Source organism: Microchirus variegatus, assembly GCF_963457635.1.
Source record: "Microchirus variegatus genome assembly, chromosome: 10".
NCBI classification, from domain to species: domain Eukaryota; kingdom Metazoa; phylum Chordata; class Actinopteri; order Pleuronectiformes; family Soleidae; genus Microchirus; species Microchirus variegatus.
This window is the reverse complement of record NC_139811.1, coordinates 9,076,840-9,089,031: the sequence shown is the minus strand read 5'-3', so window position 1 is coordinate 9,089,031 and position 12,192 is coordinate 9,076,840. Positions and strand designations below refer to the sequence as shown.

General features: G+C 40.8%; 3 protein-coding genes across 3 annotated transcripts in view; 1 reads left to right on the top strand and 2 right to left on the bottom strand.

Annotated features, from left to right (window-relative positions):
* Positions 1 to 81: 81 nt before the first annotated feature.
* On the bottom strand, positions 82 to 3,587 carry kdelr3 (KDEL endoplasmic reticulum protein retention receptor 3). The gene is made up of 5 exons (XM_083897099.1): positions 3,304 to 3,587; positions 2,272 to 2,372; positions 2,017 to 2,175; positions 1,605 to 1,857; positions 82 to 810 (listed from the first exon to the last, which is right to left on the bottom strand). Exons 1-5 carry the CDS (start codon positions 3,392 to 3,394, stop codon positions 767 to 769), a joined length of 648 nt encoding a protein of 215 aa, XP_083753225.1. The 5' UTR covers positions 3,395 to 3,587; the 3' UTR covers positions 82 to 766.
* A 4,233-nt stretch (positions 3,588 to 7,820) lies between these two features.
* Positions 7,821 to 12,192, bottom strand: part of polr2f (RNA polymerase II, I and III subunit F) — a 32,009-nt gene continuing 27,637 nt past the window's right edge. The window contains exon 6 of the mRNA XM_083897134.1: positions 7,821 to 8,206. The gene's annotated coding sequence lies outside the window, so the exon portion shown is untranslated. The remainder of the gene's footprint in view (positions 8,207 to 12,192) is intronic.
* Positions 9,217 to 11,700, top strand: kcnj4 (potassium inwardly rectifying channel subfamily J member 4; the record flags this gene model as incomplete). The annotated part of the gene is made up of 2 exons (XM_083895943.1): positions 9,217 to 9,239; positions 10,110 to 11,700. 2 exons carry the CDS (start codon positions 9,217 to 9,219, stop codon positions 11,698 to 11,700), a joined length of 1,614 nt encoding a protein of 537 aa, XP_083752069.1.

Below are 12,192 nucleotides of genomic sequence, written 5' to 3'. Positions count from 1 at the left end.
AAGAAAACCACACCTTTGAACAGAGTGAAAAAAAGTTGTAATTAATTCATTCTGAAATACCAGAAGTTAACCTACGTGGAAATGAGGAAAAGTAAAAAGTAGAAAAGATTGCACATTTAGAAAGCTATTCAAGGGAGTGTCTCACTGCAAACCAAAAAAAAAGAAGCTGCTTTGTGGATGATTACAGAAAACACATTTAGAAATAAATACAGTATTTCTTATTATTGAAAATCATAAGGAAAAGACAGTTTATCAAATGTGGCCGTGACTATAGTGTCTGGACACTTGCAGCTTTTACACACAGTACCTATACTACGTGGAAACTAAAATTACACACAATGTGACTGAGCAAAGGACAAAATGTCAGGCACTTTGTTTCCATGAATTCAGCATCATCTCTTTGCACCTCAAAGGGGAAAATAAGGACAAATACACAGTTTCCTTAGTGTTACTCCCTTGTCTGATTCTACATCCATGTGCACGTCAAAGTGTCACATTTGCATCCTTAGTGTTATATACACATGTATAAAAAAAAAAAAAAAAAGATACTCACACATCCAGTACGCATACACACTTACAAAAACGTTCACACATAAACGACCAGTCAGACAGAAATTCAATTTAGACTTGCATTTCTTTGGTCTAGAGGACAAAGTCAGACCTTCAGTCCCTGCTGCTCAACACATGTATAATCAGAGGGCCAGGTCTGTGTTCAGATGCTGGAGCAGGCACACAACTGAATGGCTGTACGATGAGGACTTCTGTTTTAAATGGGTATTGGCAGGGACATCTTCCCTCTTCCTTGAAGCACTACAGACAGGCAAAGAGGGAAGACAATGCAAGTGAAGGACAATTCATTAGAGAAGAATTCTGAATCCAAAACTGAAGCCACATATTTCTACACTTTTTCTACTCTGGTCTCTATTCATGTAATCACACGTAATTAACGTTAATTACTGCATAACCTGTGAGGCAGGGTTATCTCATTTTGTAGTTACGTTTTATTAAAGACACACATGAGTACATTTGCAGGACATTGTCTACTAAAGTTTGCATAACTTCACCCTTTGCATTACATTATTAGAAAATGGAAAAAAATCTAGTTTGAAAATATAGTAGGCATTTATGTTTATGCAACTAAGCAAAAAGGTGTTTCCCTCTTTTTATTAGTAGGAATATAATAGAGCTGAAACAATTACTCAATTAACCATCAACTATTTTGATAATCGACTAATCGGTTTGAAGCTTTTTTCATGATTAAACGAGATTTCTGATTGTTTCAGCTTCTTCAATGTGAATATTTTCTTGTTTTTTGCTCCACATAACAAAGAAATCATTCAAGTGAATCATTTTGGTTTGTGGACAAAACAATACAATCGAGAACATCATCATATCCAGGTTTGACAAACACTGATCAAATTTTTTTAAGTTTTCTGACATCTTAAGGACCAAACAACTACTCTATTAATCGGGAAAATAATTAACAGATTAAATCGATAATGAAAATAATCACTAGTTGCAGCTCTAGAATATAAATAACAATTATACTTCTGGTGTAAGCATCTAGATTTAAAGGGACCACAGTCCAAAACATCTTTACTCACCCCTTGTAACATAAAGGTAGAAGAAATCACAGTAGAAAATGGTCTGCACGACGCCAGACACCACTGCAATCTGGTCAAAGAAGCCCTCTGTGTTGTAACGCCACACCCAGTTGGCTATGTAGAGGGTTCGATAGAGGCCAAGGAAGAACAGGTAGTGGGTGGTGATGGACTCTGCCTCACCGGTTTTGGTGATCATGAAGAGCTGGGGCATTATGGCCACCGCCTCCAGGAAGATGGAGAAGGTCCAGAGGATCTACAGGAGGGAGGCACACGAGTTTTACTAACAGAGATGTTTAGATGAATTGGACCAAAAGGCCTATACACGTGTAACATAAATAAAACTAATGAGCCATAAAATGAGCATGATGTCATAACTGATGGGGTTATCAATGGAAATGCTGTATATACACACCTCCAGTGGAGTGAAAGCGTAGTTCTCCAGGAAGGAGAGTCCGATAACCGGCACCAACAGGAACTCCACGCGGAACGTGTCATTGTCCGAATCGAATGTGTTCCTGAAGCGCATGTAAATCAGGTACACGGTGGCATAAGACATAGCCAGGAAGACCACCTGAAACCAGCGCCAAAAATTCCCTTCCTTTATTATCATCAAAGGTCCACAGTAAAACACTAATGCAGCCTGCTTAATGAGATCTTCCACACTTACCTTCATGATCGTGTTGTAGGGAGAGATGAAGACCGTAAATAAATCAAGGTACCTGGTGGTGAAGACAAGTGCAAACAGCACCTGAGATTTCCCCGAGATTCCTAAAGAAATAACATCAATAAATACAATGAGATTCATCATTGCCTGAGGCAGGTGACCTCCAGCAGGTCAATGGTCATGCATACGTGTGTGAGCACTTACCTGCTCACACACACAAATAGTCTTGTATAAAGTACCTAACAGGGATACTTACTTACTAGGTATCTTATAATATTACACAAGTAAAAGTCTTAAAGTATATGACATATTTACTGTATTTAAGTATCAAAGGCAGTTTTCTGATATAAAATGTACTTAAGTTTGAGAAATAAAAGTAAATGTACAAAAAAATAAAGGATGAGGATGTAAGATTGCAGCGTGGTAGCTCAGTGGTAGGGCGAGTTGTCTTTCAACTGGTTGTGGGTTCAATTCCTGGTTCTTGCAGCGTGTGAATGGGTATGAAAGATGTGTGAATGGCAAAAGTGTAGTGTAAAGCAGCTCATCAAGACTAGGAAAGCTCTATATAAATACTCACCATTACCAACTCTTCTTCGTCTGATTTTATTTGGTAGGAATGCCTTACAAAGATAGTTAGAGGAAATGTAGTGGAGTAAAAGTTGCAAGAAATATAAATAGCAAAGTACAGATACGTGTACTCAAGTACTGTAACGACATCTGTACTTTGTTACATCACAACACTACACATAATATGTTACGTTTCCCCCATTTTACTGAATAAAGACAACAGTGAGCTGCTGTGGTTTGGTGTAGAGAAGGTGGAGCAGACAGCAGATACATTGGAAAACATTGCCACGTCGCTCGTGTTCCTGCAGAACAACTGAGAATTATGCAAAGACATCTGACAACGTGAGGTGCTGCAGTATCTGCACTGTACTCGTGCATAAGTATGGGTTTGGAGAGGCCCTGCAGTCTCATCAGTGACATCAGTGTATGTGTATGTGTGTTTGTGTGAGTGAGAGAGAGCCTTCCTACCTGCACACGACCTCGTACTCCATATCTTCAGCAGCAGGATGATGATAGCCACCAGATGTGACACGTCACCCGCCAGACGAAAGATGTTCATGTTGTTTATGTCGTGTTTCAACGACAGAGAGTGGAAAAACAACACCGTTACAAGGCCTTTTAAGCGTCCACAGCAAACTGTTGTCGAGACACACAAACACGAACTCTTTGTTTCCGAGCACAATAGCTAGAAAAAAAAAACCTTCAACAACTTCCGACTTCAACCACAGAGACGACGAGCAGACGAAACAGATGAGCTGTGAAGTCTCACACAGAGCAGAGGTCTGAGAATAAAGTTGGTCAGTGGCGGTGACGTGGCTGACAGCTCACACGCAACAGGAACCAGCGTCAAGCTAACCCGGAACCTACAATAGCGCGCACTTCCGGTCCTATTTTTTTCAAATGAAAACCCCAATAAGTCAATACGCGCTCCTGCACCGAGCATATACCCCGTAAATTGAATATTTCGCTCTATAAAATGTATTTACCTAATGTATAACATCAACATATGGTCGACTATTGTCGGCGGATTCGTTCAAAGGTGTTCCACTTTTATTTGGAAGGTCAAATCCGGCTACATCTGTTGTTGCTAGCTTTCTATGGCTAGCTTAATTTTTTTTTTTGTCGGCGGGTAGTACCCGGATGAAACAGCAGGTGGCGATAGACTGCAGACTATCTATCTATTTTACTTATTATTTAACCAATACAGACTTTAACACGTGATCCAGACGTATTAAGGAACGAGATAAGAATAAGGACTATATTAAAGGACAAGAAAAAGAAGAAAGCTTGACACTTGGGAATGTGTGTAGTGTAATGAGGCCGTTTACACTGAAGAAATGTGTGATGGATTGTTTACATTTTTTGTCCTAAAAGAGACTAAGATTATAGTTTACTATGAATGCAAAAGCTCTGTTGAAGTGCATCATTTCTTTTGCAAACCAAACCAAAACAAACACATAATGTGACTTTTATTCACTCAGGGCTGTAACATCATCCTCCTCTTCGTCCGTCCTCCATCCTACAATAACCTACAAACTGAAGCCAAATCTTGCCATTGCATGCGTCCAATGAAAATCAGCCCAGGAACACCTGACATTACAGAGGAAATGCTTTCAACCCTACAACTGCTGCATCTGCGGTGGTGCAGAGATATCTTCATGCACCCTTGAAGTGGGAAGTGCAGAGTCTGGACCCTTTATCAGACGCTGGGTTGCTGAAGTTAAAACTCAACTCAAGTGTCAGGAGTGGTATTTGCAAACTATAAATCAGTGAGATCAGACAATAAAAGAGCGATACCTAATGACACCACATATTAAGGCATTATTAATGTATTTGCAGGGAATGTATGTCGAGGACATCCTATGGACACAGCTGACCTTTATACATGCTATTATAATAAATGTGTGCTGAGTAAAAGGTTACAGAAAACTAATCTGACAACCAGGCCTGATTAGTGGCTATTAATACCTACACACACACACTGTCTGGTGTGTCCTGAGGAGTCTGTGCGCCTGGTTATGTCTTCCCCCAGATGCTGAGACTAGAGAGATCTATCTGTGATCGGTCTGCATCCTCTTCATCTGCAGATGATGTAACATTTAAAAAAAAATGTGTTAGGTATTTTAAAAAGAAAACCGTCATGCTCTGTAATTTAGGAGGTAGAGAGAAAGAGAAAGAACGATGAGGGGGGCAAAAAAGGGTGATGTGGGTGAGAGTGGTTTCCATAGAAACAGTTGAGTTTTTACTACATTTGTAATTCACATCGGTATCTGTGGAGCTTTTGACTAAATTAACCATTGCATGTCACTTGAGTGACTCATAAGACAAATACTCAGGGGTGGTTTGAAGAACTTGTGGTGATGGCATTACAATAAGGAATTTAAAGGTACATTATGTAATAAATCTAAAGCAACTGGCCATAAAATCCTCCTAATATGTCACAGAGACTCAGGAATAATGTTCATATAACAAACTGAACTCACCAACAACAACAGTACAGACAAAATATTTGCATTAAAAAAATATATTTTGCAATTCTCCAAAAATCCTGTTTTGGCATGTGGCGCCACCTACAGCCATCTACCAATCATTGCAGTCAGTAGAGTCTCAGCTGCCGAGCAACCATGGGTTGCCAGTTGCATCAGAAAACGAAACCTAAAAGACGTCAGTATTTTGAATTTGAATGTAGTAACCGTTTTTGGCCACATTCTTACATATGGCACCTTTAACAAATGTTACATTCAAAGACAAATAAATTGAGAACCTGAGCAGGGGTCAAATGTAATTTTACATACATTTTAAGAAGCAAAGCTTAAGTTTATTCTTAATTTATTATTAGTAGGTATCGTGGGAGCTGACTCCCTGCAGATGTTGTAGGAAGGTGCACGTTCAGGCTATTCTGTGTTGGGCAGTTTTAGGGTGATGGGCAGTTGTAGCTCTGAGACAAAGAAATTGAATTTAGCGAATTCGTCAAATATTATAGAGAGAAACAGTTCCCACAAAGAGCATCATGTCGCTCCCACATCACCTTCCTGCCACTGAGGTTTAGTTGTGATTTGCTGTCCAGATTTTCAGCACATTTGGATCTGTACTTTCCATGTATTTGCATTTGGTGAAAGAAACTACTGAATTAAGCGACTCGACAGACTAATGTGTTTACTGCTCAGTTGATGTTCAGAGCCCCAGTATTATAATAATCACTCTGGTGTGTCGCAGTTTTGAACTATGTGGACAACTCAACCACTTAGTTTTCAGAACCCTTTTTTTGTCTCCCACCTGTTTTTGCTCAGAGTAAACCTAAATCATGACTCAAACGAGTTTTTGCTGGCTTTTCACAAGAACATCAGGTATTATTCAACTCCTACGCATGTTTAGAGAGCAGCCCCTGTGTAGTCTTCTCTTTCTACTTGTTTTTTTGCCATTCTCATCTTCTCTTCTCTCCTCCTCCTCCATCTCTCTCTCTCTCTCTCTCCCCTTCACAAACCCATGCTCTGCACAGTGGATACTGATGCAGGAGGAGGCGGTGGAGGACAATAAAGGATTGAAAGAAGGAAACAACAAAGGTAAAGCATTGAAAGAAGCCATGAAGAGGAAGCTAAAGATGAAAGACATCACAGGATGTGGGTGGACCATGGTCCTGGACAGGCAACGTGGATTTTTGAGGAGTTGAGCGGAGGAACATAAGGAACTCAAAATACAGAATACAAACTTGGAGGTGAGTGTTACTGAAGGTCAACCAAGGATTGCAAAACAGCTCCGCACATTAACACTTATTTGTCGAATGAACCCGTTTTACGGCCGTGTTGTGCAGATGACTTACAGAAGCTTAAAAGCTTATATTTTATTGCACATGCATAAAATATTCTTCTATGCTTTTGTTGTTATATTTTATTTCTGAATTGTTTGCATCGGTGTTGCCTTAGAGCTCCAGTGGCTGCAGGTGCACCCATGGCAAATTGCTGTGGGAATAATACACAACTCCTTATATGGACGTCACAGAGGGGTACACATAAACTTTTTTTGTCTTCTTATAAAGTATCAATAATTGTGCAGACGTCACAAAATAGACTTTTCCTTTTTGCACATGAAAACGAGCCAAGTGAACTTTGAACTGTGACGCATTTCCAAATTTCACAAATTCAATCTGATTTTAAACATTTTTAGTATTTTTTGCTCAGGTGTGTTTATATAGTTGGTGAAAATAAAAAAAATGTCTTTCATCAGATGGCCTTAAAAAAGGACAAATATAAACTCTATATTGCACATCCTTATAGCTTCGGTATATACTGTATGTTTTAACATAGTAATGGAAAAAAAACAGCCAAAATGCTCTGTGTTCTAATAAGGGTTAAACGGACTAAACTTTAACTTAATGTGACTTAACTTGAAACCTAGCAACGCAATCAATTCAGTCCCAAAAAAGAACACATTTATAGTTGGAGTTTCTCTTGATTATGTCATGCTTGATAAATGAACATTTAACACTGAGGCATTTCTCCCCAGAAACAGGACGAAGATCTTAATGGTGGAAACACGTCAGTTCATACGATTCAACCTGTTTGAACCGACTAAAAGAAGCAGCAGCTTTACTGTGTGTCTTATTCATAAAATAAGAAGAAAAGTGTCCAAAAAAAAGCCCTTTATTTTCAAACGCGTCATTGCAGTTGGATATATATTTCAAAGTGAACACATATACAACATTAAAATAATGTTCAGATTAAAACAGGACAAGATTGTCACATAGCACATGCAGAAAAAAAGGGGGAAATAAGACAGAAGTTATTGTTACTAACATTTCTTTAATTTGTAATCAAATTGTTTAATCCTGAACTTGAGCATTATCTAATTTTTCCTACAGGAAATGAAAACTCTACTCTACTCTGATCAAAAATTAAAACAAATGAACTTCGTATTTGACCAACTACCTCTGGGCATAAATCTTAGGCTGCGCGTACGACAGATGTAATAATGTCTCATCAGGGGTGATTACCAAAAGCTTTTTTGGGAAGTGGATACTTCTGCATCTTAATCCCATTAATCCCACCCAAACCTCCTCTCTTTGTGCCTATTTTAAGGTTTAACAGTCACTTCAGGAAGATGCTGATTACTGATTAAGCCTACCTTTCTGACTGACTAATCTGTGATTTTAGAGATTGGAAATGGAGTCACTAATGCAGATATTTTTGTTCCACAGCACTGCAACACTATAGTAGACACTGTAATAGACTGTACAAGTGGAAATAAATGCATACCAGGCATACGCACAATTATGCTGCTGCGGTCAACAATGATCGCTTAATCTGACGATATCGTTTCCTCTTTCCATGGATTTGATGTTTGGTCCAAAAATGTCAGATGACAGGAGGGCGATCTGTAAATCAAGTGACAGAGAAATAAATGATCACATTAAATAATATAATATAATAGTGTAAGAACAAAATTAGGGGGGACGTTGCTGATAAACATACAGTAAATATACAGTCAAAGGAACATGCAGTATTTTCAAAAGGAACCTCATCTCTTCATGAAGTGAAATTCACTTGTTCACTAACTTATATTAAATCCACACCTCCTTGTGGAGTTTTTGGCTCCTGGTTGAAATAAAATAGGTTAATTTAAGAGTTCCTCCTTAATGAACTGTCAGAGCCCTGAAATGCTGCATATCAGTATTAGGTATTATGTATTGTAACTTAAGAATGCCTCTGACACCAGCTTTAATAAAATCCCTGTGCTGTGCTCATGTCATTTCTGACTCAGGATCATCCTGACAAAAGCTGTCAGGCTTGTTTACTGCCACAAGAGGTCAGTGTTGCATAAAGCATCAAAAGGTGGAGTCAGGCGTCTCAAATCCACCTTGTAAACTGAACACACACAACATGTTTAAAACTAAGGAGAGGTGTGTGTGGAGTCACAATTCTTAAAACGTACTGTGCTTTTGTTGCTCTAAGTTGTATAGCATTGGTTCTCAAAGTGTGGCCCGCGGGCCAATGGCGGCCCACAGAAACATTTCTGGCGGCACGCAATGAATTACAGTTGATAGTTTTAATCCAGGAGCTACTAAGCTTGTTAAATGTTTATTGGACATTACTGGATACAGACCAATAAGTGTTAACTGTAGAACTGCAATCTGGTCATTAAAATTATTATAAATGGGATTTCTTTCTGGGGTTTTTTCACTCCAATGTTGGGTTCCTAAATTGGCCCTCAGGTATCAAAACTTTGAGAACCCCTGCTGCATAGGAACAACTATTTACTCATTTTCTTCATGTCCTCCTCTCGTCAGCATCATCTGCACGTAGATAAAACAACACCTGCCGTGTGATGGAGACCTGATCTCTGGGGCCTCCAAAATCCACCCCCACACCAGTGATCATTGTTGCCATGGGAACAAGTCGGTCCAACACGTGAGCCGTTTACAGTAATTCATGGATCATATGACTGTATGTGTCTGGATTCAATTACTGGACAAATGTACATTATTTTAGATATTAAATTAATTTGTAGTGGAGTACATCCTGGAAAAGGCTAAGGCCACCCTGTACCGCCCTGACCAGCCGTGCACAAAGAGCCCTTTGCCTGCACAATGATGTTACATTTCTTCTTCTAGTTGGTTGGTTGGTTGGTTGGTTTATTGGCAGTTGTGTTTTAACAGCAGTTGGGATCCATAATTATGTGTCTGTCGTGTTTTTGGCCACAAAACATTGATGTGATTCACCAGCACAAAACTCACGTTTGCCCAGAAATTACGTGCTGTTACTTATGGCAAAGAATTACAGAAAAAACTGTGGGGAAAAAAATCTCTTTGGGACGAATGGGGATTCAAAATTAAAGGCAGATTTGAGCAGAGGAATGAATGGAGAAAGATCAAAGGCAGATGATATTCTCCAGCCAGATATAATGTTATATACACTGTCATCAATAGAAGGATGACAGTACAGCAATGTCACAAACACCTATATTTCAGTTCAACTCCTACAACGGACATGTTGATAATATGCACCAAGAGACAGACGTCTTCTTTCCTAGACACACATCCCTGCCTCCTTTACGTTTCCTTCACTCTGTCCTTTCTCCTTCTTTTAGAAGAGGTTAAGAAAAACAGTAGATTGAGGAAAAGTGAAGAAAACTGCCCCCAAGCTACAGCCGCTCGTTGCCTGCCAAAGAGAATGGTTAACACTCACATCGTTGCCCCTGCTGTTGTCCGTTTGCTTGGTTTCCCAAAAACCTTTGTGAACGTGTGTTTTCAACACATTTGTTTCCATTCTCTCCTCCAGGTACAGCATTGTGTTAGACATTTTACCGGAGGAGGAACGCCAAAAGATCTCCAGCCTTGGACTCACTCAACACAACGGCCACGGGTCCCCTAACCTGGGACTGCACTCAGAAACAGAGGACAGTCAGCGGGGGTCAGGAGTCAGGTCCACTGCCAGGCCCAACACAAGTGGCGAAGGAGGGATGAACAACTACAACAGACAACTGACAAGTGGCTCCAACCAAGTGCGGAGCCGGTTTGTAAGGAAAAATGGACAATCTAATGTTTTTTTCACCAACTTGGAAGAAAAGAGGCAGCGCTACTTGGCTGATATCTTCACCACCTGTGTGGACCTGCCCTGGAGATATCTGCTGCTTTTATTCTGCAACAGCTTCATAGTGTCTTGGCTTTTCTTTGGCATCATCTTTTACACCGTTTCCCTGGCACACGGAGACTTTGCCGAGCATCCGACGACGAAGGTCGACAAAGTGGTCGGGGGACCTACCTCTGGACAACCATCAGTAGGACAGCCAAAAACTATTCCCTGCATTCTTAACGTCCAGGGATTTGTTGGGGCGTTTCTGTTCTCTATAGAGACCCAGACCACTATCGGCTACGGCCGGCGCTGTGTCACAGAGGAGTGCCCTGTTGCAGTGACAACAGTGGTGATCCAGTCCATTGTTGGCTGTATCATTGAATCTTTCATGATTGGCACCATCATGGCCAAGATGGCACGGCCGAAGAAGAGGAATCAGACCTTGATGTTCTCCAAAAATGCCGTCATATCTTTGCGCGATGGTAAGCTTTGCCTCATGTGGAGGGTGGGCAACCTGCGGAAGAGCCACATTGTGGAGGCTCATGTTCGTGCCCAGCTCATACGCTCATATGTCACATCTGAGGGTGAATTTATCCCCTGCAATCAGGTGGACCTCAGGGTGGGCTACGATCAAGGCATAGACAGGCTGTTCCTCGTATCCCCACTGGTTATAGTCCATGAGATAGATAAAGATAGCCCCTTGTATACTTTAGGCCAAGCAAATTTAGAGACAGATGACTTTGAGATTGTTGTGATCCTGGAGGGAATGGTGGAGGCCACAGCCATGACCACACAGTTCCGTAGCTCCTACCTTGCAAGCGAGATTCTATGGGGTCACAGATTTGAGCCTGTGATCTATGAGGACCGACACTGCTACAAGATAGACTACGCTCACTTCCACAAGACCTACGAGGTCATGTCCATGCCTCAAGTCAGCGCCAAAGAGCTGGACGAGGCTGTGTGCCGGGCCTCGTCCGCTGCTTCTCCCATCTCTGCATCCACTCGAGACTTGATTCCCAAGTCGGCGATCCCTTTCTGTTATGAGAATGAGGTGGCGCTGAGCTGTGGGGACGAAGGGAACTCTTCTCAGATTGTAGGGAGAGACAGGTCAGAGGGGAGGCGGACATCGCTGTCTACAGACTTCCAACATATGTTCCAGGACACTGCAACCTTGACATCGAGCAGTCAAGGCGTTATGTGTGTTCTGGACATGGAGAACAACGAGATAGAATTTGACAGCCTCCAGAGTGCTGTTCCTCTTGATCCTGTGACCTACAAGAGCGAGCAAGAGATCTGAAGAGGAGCGGGCAGTCATGTTCTCCGTGGTCCCTCCTTTTGCAACCACAGAATTGGACCAAATGAAGGATTCCTCTGTGATATGCCGAGTTCTCCATTGTATGTGCAGATATTTTAAACCCCTTTGCCTTGCCAGTGTTAATATTTCCATGTGTTTGTTTGTTTTTTGAGCTCAAGGAGATTAAGAAAATCTAGAAAAATAAATTGTTTTGAATTAAACTTAAGAGTTTTAATGAACGAATATGCACATTTTTAGATATAAATGAACTTGTTTTATATCAATGTGAACAAGCGTTGCTTGCTGTTGATGTACTGAGTCAAAAAGGGTCAGATTGCAGGATTTCTTTTTCAAGGTGTGGCCAATGTATATGCTTGATAATCTGCCTGCTGTTCATGGAGTTCATGTATTGATTGTGTACAGAGATGGTACATAGTTCAAAACTTACCGGTTTTCGCAATTGGAAACTCACAGTCGTGACCAGCTGTCACTCAC

Excerpts from the sequence above, each read along its gene's own strand:
- kdelr3 (XM_083897099.1), bottom strand. The coding sequence starts at position 3,394 with ATGAACATCTTTCGTCTGGCGGGTGACGTGTCACATCTGGTGGCTATC. Across the intron at positions 2,176-2,271 it reads CCTACAACACGATCATGAAG|GTGGTCTTCCTGGCTATGTC; the intron begins GTAAGTGTGGAA and ends CGCTGGTTTCAG. Across the intron at positions 1,858-2,016 it reads ACGCTTTCACTCCACTGGAG|ATCCTCTGGACCTTCTCCAT; the intron begins GTGTGTATATAC and ends TCCCTCCTGTAG.